At 29.3% G+C, this 22,685-nt stretch overlaps 2 protein-coding genes across 2 annotated transcripts in view; one reads left to right on the forward strand and one right to left on the reverse strand.

The window, feature by feature from the left end:
- Window positions 1–9,428, reverse strand: part of LOC122508771 ((E3-independent) E2 ubiquitin-conjugating enzyme UBE2O) — a 34,291-nt gene extending 24,863 nt beyond the window's left edge. Inside the window, exons 1-2 of the mRNA XM_043622304.1 lie at window positions 8,560–9,428; window positions 5,776–5,949 (exon numbers count right to left, since the gene is read on the reverse strand). Of these exons, the coding sequence (XP_043478239.1) occupies window positions 5,776–5,949; window positions 8,560–8,778 (393 nt within the window). The 5' untranslated portion in view covers window positions 8,779–9,428. The remainder of the gene's footprint in view (window positions 1–5,775; window positions 5,950–8,559) is intronic.
- Window positions 9,429–9,829: 401 nt separating this feature from the next.
- Window positions 9,830–22,674, forward strand: LOC122508772 (E3 ubiquitin-protein ligase listerin). The gene is made up of 2 exons (XM_043622305.1): window positions 9,830–10,084; window positions 17,454–22,674. Exons 1-2 carry the CDS (start codon window positions 9,958–9,960, stop codon window positions 22,538–22,540), a joined length of 5,214 nt encoding a protein of 1,737 aa, XP_043478240.1. The 5' UTR covers window positions 9,830–9,957; the 3' UTR covers window positions 22,541–22,674.
- The last annotated feature ends 11 nt before the right edge of the window (window positions 22,675–22,685 follow it).

Here is a 22,685-nt window from a genome sequence, read left to right on the forward strand (position 1 = left end):
TTGCACTCATGGTCTAGTTACAAAACGCAACGCAAAACGCTGCCATGGGACTTCACCCTTAGAAGTTGACGACGAGACGATAGAAGAGACTCGCGATATATGCTTGCGGCATGTGAAACGAGCCCAAGCTGCTTTTTGTGCACTGAAAAGTTTGTCAATAAGGTGTCCACCACCCATATTGCAGGCAGCGGAGGATACGGAGTCTTCAGGACGGCTCTTGAGGAGGCGAAGAAGACTCTCGCAAGGACTTAAAGTAAATAAGAATTACACTGCAAGCCCGATCAGCGGTCACCCGATCAGTGGTCGCTTGTTTACGTCGTTTGTAGATGGAGCGGGCGAGGGGCCATGAGGGAGTCGAAAAGTTGTGGCAGTAGCGTATACATTAAAGACGCTTTGGCCCCTTAAAAAAAATTCAGTAGTCAAGTAATGGTACCCCATCATAAAACAGTTCGTACGGTCCTATATGTTTACGCCCGATCAGCGGTCGAGCACCCCCGGAGCTGACCGCTGATCGGGCTTGCAGTGTATTAAAAGGGGCGAATAATTTATTTTATTTATTTAAATTATTTTTTTGAGGGTTTTTACTGTCCTTTTACATTTTACATTTGTTTATTTATTCTTTTTTTATCAGACTTTAAAATGATTATTCCGGAATTCTGGATATTTTGAGTTTTTAGTCATACCTTTGCAAAATAGTGAGATAATTCGACTTTTTTCAATGTTTCCTTACGGTTTTTGCCTTTTTCTGACCATATGCAGTTATATAGAAAAAATCTGAGCCGAAATTCACAATCCTCGGAAAATTTTCAATCAATTATCTGTATTGGAACTTTCTTTTTATTTTAAACAAATTTTAACAGTAAAAATAAATACAAGTTATAATAAAGAGTATTAGAAATATTAATTTCTATTTATAGAAATATAAAATATATTTATAAAAATATAGGGTCAGTCCATTGTATTTCACCTGAAGCTGTTGCGGCCTATTTTTAAAAAAATCTCATAATTTGTCAAAATGATGTTTAATATCCATAGAATTCATTTTTGAGAAGTATTTTACAAAATTTTTTGATTTTAACTCAGAATTTTAATTTTTAAATTGAGTTGAACATAAAAAGGTTAGATTTGACAGTTATGAAAATTGAATAAAAAAGTATGGAAATAATTTAGATAATACAAATTTCTTGATTGATATTTGTTAAAAATGAGCTAATTTACTTGTATAAATAGATTATTATGTAAACATACCCAAAATAATAAATAAAAATTGATTTTAAAATTTACCTTTGAAATGTCAAAAGTCACTACATTTTAATTACATTTTTCTAAAAAGTTTATAAATATTAAAAAATGTATTACTATTTAATGTAAAGTATTTTCAATGTACTTTCATAATATGTGCTAACTTTTTAATTTTATAATATAGAAATATGAAAAATTTTACCTTTAATATTGAGTGTTTCATGATCTTTAGTGATTATAATCACTTATTTCTTCTCAGGTGCAAGACTAAAAAATCCAATTTTTGTCTTAATATTTAAGTTTGAACTTCTTTTCCATTCTATTAAATTTTGGTGATGGAGAACGAGCTACTTTTCAGTTTAAATTTAGTTAAAAAAATCTGCTAAAAAAACGAATTTGTTGGTTAAAATGCAAGTAGATTTTTGCATGACTATTGAGATAGCCAACTTCAGTGTTATAAAATTACCTGCATTTTAACCAACAAACTCGCTTTTGGAAGCAGATTTTTTAAACATGAATAAAACTACAAAGTAGCTCGTTCTCCATTACCAAAATTTAATAGAATGGAAAAGAAGTTCAAACTTAAATATTAAGACAAAAATTGGATTTTTTAGTCTTGCACCTGAGAAGAAATAAGTGATTATAATCACTAAAAATCATGAAACACTCAATATTAAAGGTAAAATTTTTCATATTTCTATATTATAAAATTAAAAAGTTAGCACATATTATGAAAGTACATTAAAAATACTTTACATTAAATAGTAATACATTTTTTAATATTTATAAACCTTTTAGAAAAATGTAATTAAAATGTAGTGATTTTTGACAATTTCATAGGTAAATTTTAAAATCAATTTTTATCTATTATTTTGGGAATGTTTACACAATAATCTATTTATACAAGTAAATTACCGACAGATTAGCTCAGTCGGATAGATGCCTCGCTTGGCGGTCGTTTAAGGACCAAGGGTATAGGTTTGACGTCGAGGTATAATGATGTACACTGTAGATTATTGTCCGGTACACACCATTAGAACTCGACTGTCGATAAAACCGGTTGTACTCAGGAGAGGTTTTCTACAGTTTCCCTCTCCACTGGCGAGAAAACCCATTAGACGGGTGGTCCAGGCAAATGCGAGTACTCCTAATTTTCAATTCGCTCTGTAGGCGCAAAACTTAGTATTAGCAAAATGTATATAAGAAATATTATGTAAGAGAAAATGTAAACACACTTGTATAGCTAGATAAGCTTAAGACGGGTGTATAAACCAAATAAATAAAAATAAAAAAATACAAGTAAATTAGCTCATTTTTAACAAATATCAATCAAGAAATTTGTATTATCTAAATTATTTCCATACATTTGTATTCAATTTTCATAACTCTCAATCTAACCCTTTTTCTGTCCAACTCAATTTAAAAATTAAAATTCTAAGTTAAATTCAAAAAATTTTATAAAATAATTCTCAAAAATGAATTCTATGGATATTAAACATCATTTTGACAAATTATGAGATTTTTTTAAAAATAGGCCGCAACGGCTTCAGGTGAAATACAATGGACTGACCCTATAAATATATTTATTATTATTAATATTAATTAATTATTGTTAAAGGATATTTTATGCAAAGAATTATAAAGCAACATTTTTCTATTTTATTGTAATATAAAATTTATAATTTAATTTTTACAATTACAAACTCATTGATTTCTTATTAACTGGTCTTACAAATCCTTTTGCAAATATTCATTAAATAATTTAACAACTTTTGTGTGATTAAGTCTGTATTTATTCGACGATTGAATTAAAGATTTATTAACGCAACATAATATTTTTGAGAACAGAACAGTCAAAACAGGTGGATTGTCGAATCATTCAGAAAAGGTGTTAACGGTTTTATACGATGATTTTTTTCGTGTAAACTTTTTTCTTCAGATTGTACCCTTTGCATGATAACTATTTGGGCTGTTTGTTCTTCTTCCTTGTCAATGTTTTTTGTCCTATGAACCAATCATCAATTTCCGTAAATCCGTCGTACATGTTCTCGCTATACTCTGCGTTTAAGCTTTCTTTAAAATTAGTCGAGATATCATAATTTACAACAAATATCTTTTCCAAACTAGTTGTTTTACAGCACATTATTGTAGGACTTAATGGTTCGAAATACTGAAGAGATCTCATTCCTGGTACAGTTTTTAAAGTTAAATTTTCTTCTTCATGTCTAAATGGATTACACTCAAATCTCGCTATAACGACCTTCTCTATAACGAGCGCTCTCTATAACGAGGGCTCTGTCTCTCGGTATAGCGAGAAAAATTTTCTCCCGATTACCCCCACTATTTATAAACAAATGCACATTCAGTTGGTTTAAATTTGGTTAAAATCAATTTTATTTATATGAAATAAAAATAAAAAGTCACTTCTTATTTGAAATTATATCAATGAGTCGAACATCTTCAAAATTTAAGCTTATATAAATTTTCTGTATGTTAAAGTTCAAAGTAAACTAGGTTACGTTTGTAATTTTGACATTATTTAATTTGTAAACACTAAAAAAATGAATAAAGAATCTTAAAAGTGGGGATTTCTCATTTCTCCTCTTGCGCTCGTAATAGAGGGAGACTTGACTCCCGAACTTCTCGTTATAGCGAGATTCGAGTGTAATTTCATCTGCCTTGAGTAAGATTGGATGTATAGATGAATTCAAATCTTGACAGAAATTAAATAACTCCTGAACAGTTTCTATTTGATTGTCAGCAGACCTTATATTCTCAGTTGCAGCAAGTCTTTTTTAGTGCCACCCACACCGTCACTTTCCATGTCTAGGTACAAAAAATGACCAAAAAGCGGCAACGCCAAATTGTTTTTCGGGTTTACACACGAAAGACAGCATGGTACAATTTTTATACAGTCCGCTACATTCATCGCTGAAGTATTCTACTTTTGTCACGTCGGAAATATTTTCTTTTATGTAAGCGATCACCTTAGAAAGAATCGTTTGTACAGCAGAGGTATCATGTTTAAGAACATCTGAAATTATACAAAGAGACTTGTACTTAAGTTCTTCGTTTTTTTATAATAAAATACTACTGAATGAATCGTGCAATATTTCTTGGTCCAGTAAGCACTTTCAATTTCGTCTTGAAAATTAAAAGAAAAGTTCTCACTAAAATCTACTAGAATAAGTGCTTCAGTTTCCATTAATAACTTTTTTCTATGTGATAGATATTATGATTGCTGTTTCGCAATAAAGTCATGTTGAAATACATTATCAATAGTATCAAATATTAATTGAAATATTTCATAACGCGAAGCAGTTTTGGTTTCCAGTTCGGAGCGATCTTGAGTAGTCCACTGTTTGAACTCAACTTTTTTCCATTTTCTAGTCTTCAAGAATTTCTTTCGTATCGTCTCATTAAGCAATTTCGATTATTTTTATCACACGTTATTGCATTTATAACATCTCTACATTTGTAGTTTCGATTAAAAATCCATAGAAGCAAATAAAAATTTTGATGAGTTTGGCAAACACACACGCTGTGAGTACCAGAAGAACCAGCGATAACACATTCAGGAGGACGCAAAGAACAAAATTTAGAAAATCCAAGCTTTATGGACTGAAATGCTTCTTTGAAAATTACACAAAGTTCCCGTAATTTTAATAAAATTAAATGTTTTTGCAAATGACTATGGTTAAATGTTCATGAATCAGAAATCAAGGAGTTTGTAATTGTAAAAATTAAACTATAAATTTTATATGTTGCTTTATAATTCTTTGTATAAAATATCCTTCAACAAAAATTAATAATAATATACAAATAAAAAAGCAAACATCAGAAATGCATTTTTTTAAAGTTCTCATACTTCTAATATTTTTAATTATAACTTGTATTTATTTTTACTGTTAAAATTTGTCTAAAATAAAAAAAATAAGTTTTAATATAGATAACTAATTTGGGCTCAGGTTTTTTCTATATATTGTTCAAAAAGATTTAAAGAATAAGTTCAATTTTTTTCAACTTGAAATTTCATAGGTAAAGTGGTTAAAAAGGATTCAGTTTTACAAGAGTAAAAATTTTTTGTTGTCCTACCTGCACGAAAAGTATGTTATTTCGGGCACTTAAGGTGGGCACAAAGTAACTGATTCTCGCCCGGGGTCAGGGAAACGGGCGCAAAAGTTCTTTTGCGCCCGCTTTCACTTAAAAATGCCAAAACGCATCTCGATTACATAAAAATCAGTTTATGTTTATAAAAAGCATTTAGTTATTTCAAATGAAGGGAGAAATAATTGTGTTCTATTATTGACCCATTCCCCTTAAATCGTGTATTATTTAGATTATTTCCTTTGATGGTCAAAATAAACTATTCTTCTTAAATTTGTTACTATTATTATTTAGTTATTACTTAGTATTTTTTCTCAATGTTGAGCAAAAAGTTTTAAATACAATGATAATTTTTCACAGAAAACAATTTTACAGATTTCAAGTTTTAATAAACATGCAATGTAATAATTTTAAAGGAAAATGTACCTCGAGTGGAACCAGATCCTCGCTTTTAATGTTCGTGAGAACTTGCTTTGAACCAATGACTTGAACACATGCTGAGAGTTCAATGTCTCTACAATAACCTCTCTGAGTATCTTTTCCTTTTATCATACGCCGCACAACATCTCCTGGCATTAAAGTTCTATCTGCAAGATGAACCTACCAATCATATGTTTATGTAGTTAATTTGCTATTCTAAAACGTGACAATTTATACATTTAAAATTTACAATTAAATAAGTTATAAAAAATTTTTCAAGATTTAAGAAATTCCACGTGAAACGGTCAGGTAAAAATTTGAATTTTCTGGGAATTACTTAAATGTTTGGTAAATTATTCTTCAATTAATATTAAAATTAAGAGAAAAGTCATAAAATTCTATAACTTTTTAAGTCATTCCATTATATTTCGACTAAAGACCAAAAATGAAAAATTACGGACCAATTACTGACAATAAAATCATTATCAATTCAATTATTATTTTCAAGAATTTTTAACTAAAATTCTTCTTGAAATCGATTATTTGGGACCGTTCAAAAAATATGTAACGCTATTTTTCGGAAATTTGGACCCCCCCCCTCCCTCATGTAACGCAATGTTGTATACATTAGCGCCATTTTTTCTGCTGACCGTAACAAATAGCTCGACCCCCCCCCCCCTCCCCCAAAAAGCGTTACGTATTTTTTGAACGGTCCCTTTTTAATAATTTTCGAAAAAGTTCTTTGACAATTTTCAAATCCATTTGTTTACAATATTAAATTTTACGAAATTTCATATATAAGAATTCGTAAATTCTTCAATTAAATATATATTAGAAAATAAAAATTTATACTTAATATAGAAAAAATTCAATGAAACTTGTTAAAAAAAATTAATTTCAAAATTCAATTATTTCTAAAAATTCACGCTGTAATGCTTTTAATATTCAATTATTATCTAAAATTTTAACTGAAATTCATTTCTAAATCAATTTCTATTAGAAATCTATTAGAAATAGAATAATTTATATTATATTATATATTGAATTTGAATATATGTGACGCTCCACGAGAAAAGGGACCTTATGACAAGAGTAAATAAGGTCCCTTTTCTCGTGGAGCGTCACATATGTTCCTTAATATTGAATTCTCATAAAGAATTTTATCAACAAATTTTTAAATTAATTAAATTCTTTCGACGAATTTTAATATAATTTTTTAAAATAATTACATTTTTCGAGGTATTTGATTAAAATTGTATTAAAAATAATTGAAATTCTGCGATGAGTTTGATTATTTATGAAAATAATGAAATTATTGCGAAATTTATTTTAAAAAAATTTAAATAATAGAATTCTTGTGAAATTATTTTATTATTTATGAAAATAATTAAACGTTTGCGTAGAATTTAAATAAAAAATTTTTTAAATAATTGAATTCTTTTGGAAAATTTTTTTAAAATAGTTGATATTGAATATCATTGAATTTAGGAAAATTTTTGAAAATAATTGAATTTTTGCAATATTTGAAACTTCTCCAAAATTCAAATTTTTTTTGTGTTTTTTACTAAAATTCCTCGATAAATTCATTATTTTTAATAATTAATTAAATATATATTGTAAACGAAACTATTATAAAATTCAATTAATTTTGAAATGTATAAATAAAATTATTCATTAAATAATTTCTAAGTTATAATTTTATGATAGTTCTTCAAGAATTAAGTTATTTAAAAAAAAATTATTGTCAGAAATGGAAAAAATTGAAGGTTTTGTATTAGAATTTTTGTTTTTATAGAAAAAACTATTAATAATAATATTTTAATTATTTGAATGTTAATTAATTATTTTCCTAGAGGTCTGCATTCTGTTGAATGAACCACCTTATAATTTATAAAATTCCTTACGATATCTATATTATTTAAATCATTAACATAAAAAAACATACTTATATTATGTTGTGGTGTTAATAATCTATATCAGAAATAAAACGCACTGAATTCTATAACATTGAGTCTAAATTTTATGATTACACTTTGAAAAAGATTTAAAAAAAAGAAAAACTTGTTTATTTTTGATTAGAAAAAGGTGAAAATGGGGTCAAATCAGCAAAAAAGAGGAAAAGGTGATAAAATTGAAATAAGGGGACAAAAGGGCAAAAGGGGACCAACTGTGATTAAAGTTTAAAAATGTAACAACGGGTTTTCAAGAAATTAAAAAAATCAACTTTTAAACACTTTTTTTGTTTATTTTCTTAAAAACTCATTATTGTCCTATTTTTTTGAACTTTACATAATTTAAGTTGTAAAAAAATCTCGGCTTTCCAATAAAAATGAAAAAAAATAAAATAGATGTTTTCTGTAAAAATTGAATGTTTATTTTTGAAATGAGAATGTAAAAAGGGGGGTTAAATAATTTTCTTTGCAAGAAGAGTTTTGGAATTGAAAAATAAATTACTTAAAAATTCACTATATAGAAATTAAAATCGCTTAATCGTTGTAGAAATAATGTCAATTTAAATACAACAATGTCCCTCAAGATAATTTTTTGTATTGAATCTGTTTACGTGGAATTGCTTAGATTTTGAAATAAGTGGAGGATGTAGAAAGTTTAAAACTGTCGAGACTAGAACATTTTATAAATTATTTATTTACAGTGTTAAAAAAATAAGATAAATGTCAACCGGGGTCAATAATTTTGTGTTCTCTAGAGATTATTGTGGTTAAGGAATATGAAAAAATCGGGAGGTAAATCGGGAGCTAAATGTTTGATTGGAATACGATTGAATTGTACCTTTTTGGAATTAACGAGTTCCTCGACACCGGAAGGATGCCATACTACGCGGATTTCTCCTTTTTTTCTTTTAGGACTTTCCTCGTTGGCAGAACTGTCATCGGACATATCCTGATCGTCATTTTCCATAATAATGCCAAATTCAACATTGTTCTTCTTGTCAACCCTGTAAACGACGTCTTCGTAGAAATATTGGTCGTCGACAGTGTTTGTGGCCATCTTATCTTCAAGTTTATAAATTTCAAATACTTTTCTTGTTAATACCAAATCTGTTGTGTGGACGACGAGTGTCAACGGCGCAACACGGCGCAACGTACTTAGCGCACTTCGTAAAACGCGAATTATCCAATTATTCCTGTGACCAAAACTTACGACCCCATCCCTAAATAAATTCGCCGAACTCTACGACTGATCGAGAATTTATTCTTTTTCAAAGATCGGCCCTACGGTCGGATCATCAACTCACAATTTTCCCTACAAACACGAAACGATCGTCGTTTTTCTACTTTATAATATTTTTTTTAGGCTTTTCAGTAATGAAAACACTCTTGCTTTTTATTCGTCTTTCCTTTAGATAAAATTTAAAAAAATTACTTTTAGTGTATTGCTTCTTTATTTCTTGTTATGGAATTTGATATAATTATTGATCTGCAATTTTATATACATATATACATACATACATATATATGCATATATATAGGTTATGTTTTTGAGGTTAATTTTACAAATTTTTGATCATACAAGTGTTAAAAACTTCTTCTCGCCCATTCTAAATAATTATTTAACTAATATCATTTCTTTATTAAATACTTTTTCAAATTCAAAATATTCAAATATTAAAACGAATCCTTAAAAAAACATTATTACTTCAAATACCAAGAAGTATGGGTACCATCACAATTAATAGAATAAATTAGTATTTTCAGGTTGAGTCCACAATATTTATTGGAGTATTTTACACTTGTACGTGTGCTGGGTTTGACGTGACATTACGATTTCCGTAAGAGCCGGAAATCGAATAGAGCCAGTTGTTGAATAATCGATTAGTTATTCGATTGTAGACATGGAAATTGAGATGAGTTCCAATTTGTGTAAAATTGGTAAACAAATCTTATTTAAAAATTTAGACTGTAATTAAATAATAAACATATTTGCTTACATGGGATCGCACCCTTTTTGTCACTGACGCACACACATTAGATCGTATTGTAGAAGCACCTTAAGGCCATTCTCATGTCGATGTGGAAGCAGCTTCAAGATAAATTTGTCTATTGTGGACTCAACCGAAAGAAAGAAGTTGATGATCATCAGCTGTTAACTGAATTAAATGCATATGGAAAATGTTTTAAAGATTTCATTTTTTTCTAATCGTGTTGCAAAATTTAGTTAAAGATTATAATGGGAAAGAGTAAACAGGCTCAGAGAACAAAGAACAATGCCAGACCATCCAATAGCAGTCGTAGTGCTGAATTTTTAGGATCAACTGCGCAAAATTTAGTTGGATTTTCCTTAGTAAAAGATACTGGTAGGTTATATGCATTCACTTACTCTCTTACTTTACCTCCTATATTATTCATTTTTTCGAAAATCAAAAAAATAATTTAGTATGAAAACCTTTTTACTTACGTACCTTTTAATTTTACGTTTATTTTTACTAAATATTCTATATTAAAATAATGCGCGAGTGTAGTTTCTCTTCCTAATGTCAATAGAAATTTAACAATAAAGTCTTTACATTTAAATAATTTTTTTTATAAAATAATAGAAAATTAAAGTATTTTCTCACACTGAAAAAAATAATCGTCAGAATGTGCTTTTTACTTAGGTAATTTTTGCCTAAGAACAAAAGCAATACACGCAAAGCAATTGTTTATTTAAAAAAAAACAGTTTTTGCCTAAGGTTAAATCACAAGGCAAATTTTTATTTGAATATTTAGAGAATACGATATCAAGTAATAATAAATTTATTTATTGAAATATTTATAACTTGTGCAATGAAAAAATTAAACATCATACATAGAATTAATATATATATATCGTGAATATAATAATATGTTTTATTGATTATTATTTAAAAATTAAACAATATTATGTTTTACATTTTTATTAATTATATTTGCAATCTCTAGAAGTATTTTAAATATTAAAAAAGTCAGAAATTTTACTACAAAAATTGTGATCATAAAATAGTTTATAGAAATTATGCCAATTTTTTAAATTTATTTAAAAATCATGATTTAAAAATAGAAATTTAAAAAAAATGTTACTCTAAAAAAAGTGCTTGAGATTTTGTTAAAACATTGCAATTTTAACCCTCCGTCACACACCTAGGGAGGGATTCCCTCTACGGTTTCAGTATTTTTTAAATAACTTTTGTTTTCCTCATTGCAAAATAAAATCAGTTTCTATACCTTTCGATAATTTACTCCTCAACACATTTCTAAAAAAACATTTAGTTTAAACATAATTAATATTTAATTATGAAGCTTCAAAGCCAGAAAAAACTCGAAAAAGTGAGGTTATGTTAAATAAAAAAATCAAGTTTTCAAAACATTTTTTGTTCCACTGCTGGTTAATGACAAAATTATATTATAAATATAATTAAAATGAATTGTTTAATGATTTTTTTTGTGCCTATTTGTTAATGTTACATTATTTTTACATGTCAAGTGGAATTCCTTCGAAGATGTGCATTCGTGTAATTAATTTTTATTTTTGAGACAGAAAATTAATTTTGAGGCATTTCACGTCAGAAATATCACGATTTGCAAAGGGTATGCCGATTTTCGCAAAACTTCGTGGGATTATAGTTCTATATAAGAGACTTCTTTCACCCAAATTTTTTCAAAAAGAATTCAAAATTGTTGAAGATACGCCATTTTGAATTTTAATATTAATTTTATAAAATTTTGAATATCTCGGAATATTGTTTATGGATTTTTATGAAATTTACACATTTTTCAGGTAAAAGTATGTACTTTAAAATGCAAATAAAGTTAATAAAAAAAAATTAATTTTTAAATAAAAAAATTTTTAAATAATTTTTTAAACAATTTTTTGTTTATTTACTCCTCTCTGAGAAAAATGTTATTAACATATTTGGATTCCTTGTGAATTCACCTTTAATTTCATAAAAAAAATTGATGGAGACTCAACTGGTTCCGGAAATATTGAATTTTTTGCAAAAAATAGTCATAGTTGCAGCAGCAATGCACTACTACGGTAACGTACTACGCGACTTGAGCAGTATGGTGCTATGGCGCGGCGACGCTTTTTTTTACAAAAAATTCAATATTTCCGGAACCAGTTGAGTCTCCATCAATTTTTTTTTATGAAATTAAAGGTGAATTCACAAGGAATCCAAATATGTTAATAACATTTTTCTCAGAGAGGAGTAAATAAACAAAAAATTTTTTTTTAAATTTTTTATTTAAAAATTAATTTTTTTTTATTAACTTTATTTGCATTTTAAAGTACATACTTTTACCTGAAAAATGTGTAAATTTCATAAAAATCCATAAACAATATTCCGAGATATTCAAAATTTTATAAAATTAATATTAAAATTCAAAATGGCGTATCTTCAACAATTTTGAATTCTTTTTGAAAAAATTTGGGTGAAAGAAGTCTCTTATATAGAACTATAATCCCACGAAGTTTTGCGAAAATCGGCATACCCTTTGCAAATCGTGATATTTCTGACGTGAAATGCCTCTTTTATTAATTTTATAATTTAGAATAATTTACTACATATTTGTAAGATTGTGTTAAAACTAAATTTTTGTTGATTCCTTTGTTTATGTTGTAATGTTTCTTATTTTACAATGTGGCGAGGGATTCCCTCTAAACGTGTGTAAAGTCGTAATTTTTTCTCATGTGTGTGACGTAGGGTTAAACAAGTTGTGAATCCAGATGTTCATTACATGATTATTTTGCTTTTACATTTGTAAAATCAAGTTCATTCGTCTGAATGGAAAGAATAAAAATTTGTTATATAGTAATATGATTCTAAAAAACAAAAAAAAAATTGTTCAGGAAAGTCAGGGATTTTTATTAAAAGTACTGGAAAAGATAGGATAGAGAATCTTTATTAAATTTTGTAAAAGTATTTTACAAACTGGGGAAAAAGTGCGACAAAGCGAAATATTGATATAAAAAATACAAAATTTTAAAAAAACTGATGTGAAATTTAGTAAAGTTATATTAGAATTTAATTAATATTCTGAATATTTGATATAATTATAATAAATTTCACATCAGTTTTTTTAAAGTTTAGTATTTTTTATATCAAAGTTTCGCTTTGCCTGCCCAAAATTCTTTCCGTGTAATTGTAATAAATTATAAATTCCAATACAGAATAAGATTTTTTATTCGTTTTCAAATAAAAAATAATATTTTATTGTAGAGCAACATAATTTTGAAGAGGGGAATGATTTTTAATAAAAGTGCGAATTTTCCAGCTTTAATTGTGATTAATTATATGTTAAATTACAATATATTTATACTTTTCTGGACTGAGTCCTATTTTTTCAATATTGACTCCCAGTTTTTCAAACTTTATTTTTCTCAGTGAACGACTACAAAGCTTCCTCCACGAGGTAGAAAAAATTGTAATACTTTGCTCGAATGATTTTCAAGGTCAAATAGGATCACGAAATGAAATGAATTTAAAAACATTTTTATTATTTTTTGTAAAATAAGCATTTAAATATATGAGGTCCTGGAAACTGTCACTTTTTCATCTAATAGAAAATATTAAAAAAAAACACATAATTTACTGTGAGAAGGTAAAAAATTATTAGAATTTTTTAAGAATTACTTAATTTATTATTATAAATTAAAGAATAAAATGGAAGAGGATTATTATGGAAAAGGGCTGGGTATTTCATTTAAAGTCAGGAAAATTTCTATAAATTTAAAAAAAAATTTTAATATTTTGTGAATTTAAAAATTGTATAATCTAACAAGACTTAAATGGTTTTTATTACTATTTGTTACTTTAATTTTATATATTTATTTATTGTTAAATATGTTAGTAACCATATTTTTGTCCCAAGAAAGCAAAAATAAGTTTAGTAAAAAGTCAGGGAATTTTTTTCTCAATCGCTATGCTGGACACCCTGCGTTTTCCAAAAGGTACCATTTAAGGAGCATTCAGACCTCTGCAGACTGCCTGCCTGCGCAGCACTGCGCAGGCAGAAGATCGTTCGCACCTCACTTTTCCCGTTGAAAAATGAGGGAAGATTTGAATTTTAATAGATATTTAAATCTTCCCTCATTTTTCAACGAGAAAAGTGAGGTGTGAACGATCTTCTGCCTGCGCAGGCAGGCAGCCTGCAGAGGTCTGAATGCTCCTTTACTCGGGGAGACAGTTTCCGGGCAACCTCTTTTACATATAAATTAAAAATTCAAACGGGATTCTGTTCATGAGAGTTTTTTCTGGACAACAAACCATAAAAAATATTTTTTTTTAATAAGAAAGAAAAACGAAGACATTCAGACAAAGATTCGTTTAATGATTAAATTGTGCCTTCATCGGTGATGGTCAGTCCCGATTGGAATTTTATTTATTTTATTTATTAGTTTTGGTTAATTGTTCTAATTTATTTTTTGTTTTCTTTACTATTTATGATATGTGTCTTATTATTTATTATTTTTACTAAATGAATTATTAATTAGTTTTTGATTCTGTATGGCTCCAATGTATGGGTGTAATATTTTTATTTTCTGACGAATTTAAATTTATTTATGACAAATTTAAATTCTCACTGTTGCTAAATTAACTCCCTGAAGAGGAAATCTGTGGATTTCGAAAGGTTGGAGTAACATTAAACGAATCTTTGTCTGAATGTCTTCGTTTTTCTATATCTTATTATAAAAACCACTTGGACGTTAAAGACTTGCTATAATTATTTTTTTTAATGTTTTACAATTTTTTATAAACATTTTTCTATCAAAAAAATTAAGAAATGCGGTGTTTTGGGGTCAATTTACCCCTATAGAAAATAACAGGGGGTAAAAATGTGAAATTTTATAGGTTTGTTGTCCAGTTTTTAAAAAAAATTCTTTGTTTTTCGGTTTTCTAAAATCGTTTTATTTATTTATACTACCATCGGAAATTATCGGTACAACTCCAATCATTTTTTAAACTCCTTAAACTCAATCAACCTACCTTGGGACTTTTAGGAAAATCTTCTGTATATTATCAGGTATAAATAAATAAATAAAAAATTTAAATTAATCGTCCAAATTAAAAAAAAATTTTTTCTTACATTACTTAAAAGTTGAAGAAAGATCAAAATTTGCTCAACTAGGAGACTGTGAATGATGCGTAGATCGAGTTATAGAATTGGGAGGTTCAATTAAGGACGGATTCAGACTTCCGTTTGAATGCATTAAGCGTAATTAATACATAAGTATTGATTACGATCATCTAAAGTATTCTCGTGTCTTGGATGCTAGTATTTCCCTAAACGCTTATTTCGTACTGCTTGAAAATAGTAGCGACGATTTGTGACGAGAGACATGAAGTTCGGTCAAAAGCAACTAGAAAAATTTTAGATACTAGAGTTAAATGCTGCAAACGAAAATGTTCCAGAAAGAATTTTACCAAAATTAATATATTCAGCAAAAACCTACTACGAGATGATTAGAGACCTACACTTTGTGCGAAGCACATAATCGCATGATTTTCAAAAATTGAAAGAAACTTTAAAGTTTTACGTATTATAATGTTTATGAATAAAATAAAATAAATTTAACGTCGCATTCTCGCATAATTGTGCATAATTATATTTTTTGTGCAAGAAATATAAAAATATTTCACAGTCTAAATCTGCATTAACGAAATATCTGTTTATAAATACATTTTATCATAAATTTATGAATAAAATTAATCATCCATAATTAAAAGGGCAATCCTAGTTGTAATTTTCAAAAAATCGGTTTTTCTTTTCTTGTATTTTTTCTAAGTTTACCCACACAACACCGAAAATTTCCTAAATATTTACTAAAAATTTACTTGCAAGCTTGGAAGTATTTACTTGCAAAGTTTAGTGAAAATTCTGCAAAGATTTAAATTTCCCACTTCAATAAATGTTGAGCTAACTTTGCAAGTAAATTCTTCGAAGTTTGCAAGTAAATCTTTAATAAATTTTTAGGAAAGTTTCGGTACTGTGTGGGTAGGGTCTCAGACATATGTTTGTGAAATAATAAGTTGATATTTTAACAATTGAGTGAGATATAAAGCTTTAAAGATCTGAAGTAAGGTTCAGTTAAGTCTGGCTTCCTGTAGCCCGGAACAAAATTTCGTCTAATGAAAGAGTATGATAAAATTTTAAACTCGTTTTTCTTAAAACAGCATTTTACAAATCGGTGATCGCACTATTTCTCAAAAACTACTGCACTGAATCTCCGATTTTTCTTGAGTTTAGTGGGCTTTTTTAATACATAAAAATCAACTCCTCACCTCAATAGAATGATTTCTTTTTTTAAGAAAGGGGTCGTCCATAAAGCATGTGATATTTGAAGGAGTAGGGGGGTTTATAAAATATCATGCTTCATATTAATCATTAATGGAAAAAGTATCAGCTGAGAACCCACAGCATTTTTTTATCTTTTACTTTAACTAAATTCGTTTAAATTTTGTATTTCTGAGAAACCAGCTCCTTGTTACCGTGGTCATCGCAAAACATATTTCTTATGATGCGACCTTTACTCTATATTTATAGAGAATAAGTTGCTTTATTTAAAAATTTTGGTGGTTTTTCTTAAAAAAATTAACATAATGTTAAAAGCTTTATTTGGGTCCTTAATAACGTTTTTCTTTCAAAAGCATCAATTTGCACTTTTTAATTTTTCAACGCATAATTTCGCATAATAATCAGTTTTTCAGGGCATAATCCAGTAATTTTCAGCGTCATAAAATACTGTCCTTAGAGATGATTGTTTGTTTTGGGATACTTTAAGACATTAAAAAGTCGGCAGAAATCTGTTAATAGTAATAATTTTATAACAAAAAAAAATTTATGATTTTTGTGTTTTGTGAAAAAATAAAAATTCGTGGTTTTACCACGAACGGTTTAGTTATTCTACTTACGTTACTTACGTAAATTTGATCATTTACGTAAGTTATTCTAGTTACGTAATTTACTCTGGTTACGTAAGTTACATTAATTACTTACTTATAAGGCTATTCAAGTTCGGTGGGGGAAAATTCAAGATGGATGCTAACTGGTGCACCAACATTGTATAGAAAGTGTATGGGATAGAGTCTAATTTTTTAAATATCTCGCTTAAACGAAATTTTTAACCATAAGTTTATTAGGATTTTATGTTTCATTTTTAAAGAACTATTTTTGCAATAATAAAAATCGATTTTATTTTTTTATTGATTTTATTATTGCAAAAAATAGTTCTTTAAAAATGAAACATAAAATCCTAATAAACTTATGGTTAAAAATTTCGTTTAAGCGAGATATTTAAAAAATTAGACTCTATCCCATACACTTTCTATACAATGTTTGTGCACCAGTTAGCATCCATCTTGAATTTTCCCCCACCCAACTTGAATAGCTTTATTGCTCTAGTTACGTAAGTCAGGGAAAACAATTTTTCTGTGATTGACACTAAATAATTATGTTTTTCAATCTTTTGTTTTGAGTCGACACGAAACTAAACTCAGTTTGTTAATTTAGTTTCGTGCCGACTTGAAACTAAAGTCACTTTGTTAATTTAGTTTCGTGTCAACTCAAACACTGAAACGAAAGTAATTTTCTATTTAGTTTCGTTTCCGAAGCGGTCCCTGATTAGTTTATATTTTTTCAATAGAGAATATGAACGAGAAAAATAATTTTAAAAAGTTAATTGTCAAGTTTGTATTTTTATTTTTTTAGGTTTTTCTTCCTGCAGCATTATAAAAGATGGAGGAGGATGTCATTCACTATTTCCTACTGTCAGTATTAGCACAATCAGGGATGTAGATATAAAAAGCATTGATCCGAAGTACTATCTAGTGCTGAAAAAAATGAATAAAAAGGATTCTACGACGAAATGTAAAGCCTTACAGGAATTTATGGAGCTCTGTCGGGAATCAGAACAATCTTCATTTGAGAGTTTTCTGCCCTTTTGGTCTCGACTTTATGGACAATTGGCTAACGATATAGAACACAAAGTGAGAGAAATGACTCAATTATCTCACGCAATAGTAGTGAAACGAGCTGGTAAACATATAGCAGTTCATTTGAAGCAACTCGCAGGACCATGGTTCACATCTCAATATGACACTTATGCTCCAGCAGCATCAGCAGCTCTCAATTCATTCAATGAAACTTTCCCGCCTAACAAAATTATCAGTGCAATCATTCACTGTCAGGAGGAGATTTTGAAATACATTTTTGAGGCGATATCGAATCAGCCACAATTGCAAACCAACAAATTGTCATTAACTGCCGAAGAACTCGAGGCAAAACATCAGAGATTGATAATTTCGTGTTTACAGGCTTATAGTTTTTATCTAAAAGTCGTTCCTTCTTCTGAAATTGAGAAAACCATTGAGATTCATCACATGATTTTTGGGAAAAACAATAAAATCTGGAAACTGGGAAGTCACGAGAATATTACCATTAAAACATCCTTCTTCAATGTGCTTTCGTCTGTGATTCAAAATGCAATGGTGTTGATTGAAAACGAAAAGAAACGAGTGATGACGTTGATTATAAATAATCTCGACGTAAACGATCCGGGACTTCTGTCAGCAATTTGGGAGGCGATGCTGATTGCAGTAACTAAATTAGAAAATTGGTATCAAGTAGTGAGTATTGACAAGTTTCTTCTTCCGAAACTATGGCGCACTTTGAAAAATGGAAGTCAATGCTGTCCGACTATAATGTATCCTCATTTATTGCCATTTCTTGGCCAATTCCCGAAATTTAATCTCGATTCAAAGGAACTGTTTCTCAATTTTTTCACAAATTTGCGAGAGGGTTTTACTATGAAGATGGGGAAGTTGACTTACTCCGAAACTCATGCAATCTTAACTTCATTCGCGGAGTGTTTACGATACGCTATACTTATCAATTCAAATGATCAAGAACTTTGTCTGCGTCTTTTGCGAGAACATTTTATGCCAGTGATAGAACTTTCCCTAGTTGAAAATATTCTTTACAGAAAGATTTTATTCTTCGAAATCGCACAATTAATTCGATACTGGACAAAATTGTCTGTTGAATGCGTCACTTATTCTCATTTAGTCGATCAATTCTGGTTGGAGCTGAAAATAATATTTGAAAAACTTGAAACTCTGGGGGACGAGAATTTTGAAGAAGGAAAGTCTTCCTCCCTTTTTGATGTACAGATCGATTTTCTTCTTGCTGTAAAAAATTGTACAAATCCGAAACCTGTTAGAAAAGTAAAATTCTCTGATGATGCATCTAGCGAAAATGAGACGACAACGAAAACTCCGACTCAAGAAGACGATAAACTATTTTTAATTAGATTCGAAAATTTCATTCACTCCCTTTCAATAATTTATTTCCAGAGAATAAAATCCGAGTCACCGAAAAATATTCATCGATTTGTTAAATTTGTTTTGAATTTCGAGAGTGAAGAGCTTTTTATTGTACTTTCAAAAACACTTAAAGATGACGGTGACTTGATGTCGTTTTATCAAGTTATAAAAACTTGGTTCAATGGAGATACGGAAGAGATTCAATCTTCAGTTCAATTAGTTTTTATCCTTCTGAAATATATGGAAGAGTCGAATCAAAAGCAAGTCTTAAACTCTTTACTCGAATTAAATAACAGCCAAGTTTTGAAAAATGCAGTTTTAAGTGCTTTATCAAAGCAAAATAGAAACAATAGGGCAATTAAATATTGGTGCGCTAATTTTGACATTGGATTAATTATCAAAGATGTCGCCGAATCGATTTTAAATTTTAAGTCCAATGAAATTGAAGCAAACAAGAAAATGATTCTTTTAGCTTTCGAAACAACTGATGATGGTATTCCCTTAATTTCTAGTGAATCTATCCACACTCTCGTATTAACTTTAGTTTCTTCTATTAACGAATCCGAGACAAATTCAAAATCTCTAAGCGAATTCATTTCTCAAATTCTTCATCTTACATGTGCCTATAAAAATCTTTCAGACCCATCGCTTATTGCCGCTGTTTCTTTGCTTCTCGAGAGCCTTTTTGAACTGATCATGAAAAGTAACATGAAAACAGAAGAATCAATTTCAATAATTTGTAAACAAAAAATTTCTCAAGTATGTAGCATTATTCCTTATGAAAACTTTTTAAGCCTCGTCAAAAATTTGTCAAATATTCTATGGAAGAAGATATTTGTTGATTTCGAAGCTATGAATTCGATAAATAATTCCGTAATTGAAATTGCGTCTTATTTCATAGAGTCAGTGATAGAAAGTAGCGGATATTGTGAAACGGAAAGAAATAAAGAAATTATCAAACTCTTCGTAACGACAGTGAATTTAAAAAATTGGATGACTCATTTTTCTGGACTTGTTCTTTACGCAGAAACTGTCACTGGAAATCTTTATACACCGTTTGAAAAAGTTTTTGATAAAAATACGAAAAACGAAGAAATTCGAATGTGGAATGAGTTTATTACCATCGAAGTAAAATCGAATTTTAGTGATTATTCCGAGAATTCTTTACAATGGGCCCTATTCACAATGAAGGTATTCAATAAATTACTTTTCCGAATACACAAAGAATATCAAGAGTCAGATTTAAAATCCATTGAAGACATTGTTCTGGCAAATCTTTTGGAAATGTTCTTCAATGTTTTCTACGTTTTCACCCTTGGCAAAATCTATCAGAAACATTATCAATCATCAAAGTACTACACCAGAGTGAATTATCTTCTAAAAGAGATTTCGAGAGAATTTATCCCCTTCAAAGATTACCTCACACACAACATTTTAGGCAAAATAGGAGAATTTTTTGAAAATAATGTCTATGATAAAATTCTTCCTCATCTATTACATGTATATCACACAGAATTCGAAGTTGACGTAACCCCTTCAATGTACTTTAAAAATTATGAGAATATTCTTTCTTCGAATGATCAATCCGAAGATAAGCGAGTCTCTTTCATTCGTGGAATTCAAGTATTACCCGAATATTTCGAAGAAGAAAAACTCTTAGGTTCGATGAATTTCGAAAATTGCTCTTTAGTAGAAGTTCTAATCATTGCAAGAAGTAAAATGACGAATGCAGCAAAACTGATTGAGATATTGGATCAGGTGATGAAGGAACGAAATCCTTGTTTGTTCCTGTACAACAAAGTGATTATGGAGGCATCTTCTGATTTATCACTGACTCTCGAAATTGTAAATAGCTTCACGAAATTAGTGACAATAGATCCTGCAAAACTAACAACTGCTCATTGGGACCTGATAATGACTTCTATGGTGGAACTCGAGGTTTCCATTCTTCAGACGTTAAACTGGTGTGAGGAATTGAAACGTTATCCTCTTCATGTATCAGCTCTCGTCATTGCCATCAGCAGACTTTATTCTGCAGTTCAAATTACGATGAACAATCACGAGACTAATCCAGTTGAAGAATTGCCGCCCGAGTTGATAGACGAGTGGAAGAACGTTTTTCTCATTCACGCTCAAGCTGGAATTGCTCGAATTTGGATAAGTTTCAGCAAAACCAAGGAAGATTTAACAGAACAAAAAAAATCGTCAAAGGACACAGAAGGTACTTCAAATCCAGTTCTTCTGAATTCTTTAGGAAATGCAGTGAAACTTCTGGACGGGACAATATTCTGCAATCGAGAGAAAGAAGAAATCGAATCAAGATTAAACACATTGAGAGTTGACGAAGTGATCTCATCATCCTTGAGTCTGTTAACGTCTTCAAATCCAAATCTACAGCTCGGCGCATATTATATGCTGAGACACATAGTGCCGATTTTGATTGAGAGCGACAAGATTTTAATTCTCGACGATAATTTTGATCCGAAATCTCTAAATTTAGTGAAATTCGAACATTTCCTGTCTGACGTTCAAAATATTGTCAAAACCATGCTAATGGACTATAAACTTTGCGATATTATAAGTTGCACGATTCAACCTTACACTGACTCCTATACCTACACATTGGGATACCTTTTAACGTGGAACATTATTTTGGAACTCTGCACTTCAGCCCACGGTGATTTGCGCTACCAATATGCGGAAATTCTCAAGAAGAATTATTTCTTTTCCCTAATGGAGAGTATTTTTAAATTGATGCCTGTTGAGATTCTGCAGGACTCGAAGGTGAAATCGCCCAAGCTTTTTGAAATTTTCACCACGAAGCCGTCTTTGGAATTTTCGGAAAGCTGGACAGAATGGAGATTGGATCACATTGCATGCTGGTTGTATACAAATTGTCTGAGGTGTCTTCCGGTTTTGGTGAGACAATGGTGGAATGCGACTGACAGTCGGGTGAGGGCTGCGATTGATAAAATAACCACAATGTACGTAAGTTCGATGCTGTGCCAAGAAGAATTACAAAGTAGTAAATTCGTCAATATTGAGAATATGCAGGTGAAAGTTCTACCAACCGCTAGGGAAGTAATTGCTCTTTATCAAATGGATGAAACGAAATTAGAATTAAGCATTGTCTTGCCCACTAATCATCCACTCAGTTCAGTGACAATCACTCCTTGTCAATATGTTGGAGGAACGGTAAATTGGAGAAATTGTCATATGCAATTATCGATTCTTCTTACACATCAGAATGGCAGTCTTTGGGATGGACTAATGTTGTGGAAAACGAATCTTGACAAAAGATTTGCGGGAATTGAAGAATGTTGTATTTGTTTTAGTGTTTTTCACATTAGCACGTATCAAATTCCAAAGTCATCTTGTCACACATGTAGAAAGAAATTCCACACAAATTGTTTGTACAAATGGTTCAATACGAGTCAAAAGTCATCGTGTCCTATTTGCCGAAATGTATTTTAATTTTTCCAAATTGTAAAATAGTTTTCTATAGATTAATAATATTTGATAAAAGTTTTAAAACTTCCTTTTCTTGAACATTTCGCGATACTGAACTTTTGTATTACTAGTTATGAAAATAAATTATTCAATTAAAACATGGGAAAGT

The sequence above is a fragment of the Leptopilina heterotoma genome, unplaced genomic scaffold (assembly GCF_015476425.1).
Source record: "Leptopilina heterotoma isolate Lh14 unplaced genomic scaffold, ASM1547642v1 Lhet_57, whole genome shotgun sequence".
In the NCBI taxonomy this organism is placed as follows: Eukaryota; Metazoa; Arthropoda; class Insecta; order Hymenoptera; family Figitidae; genus Leptopilina; species Leptopilina heterotoma.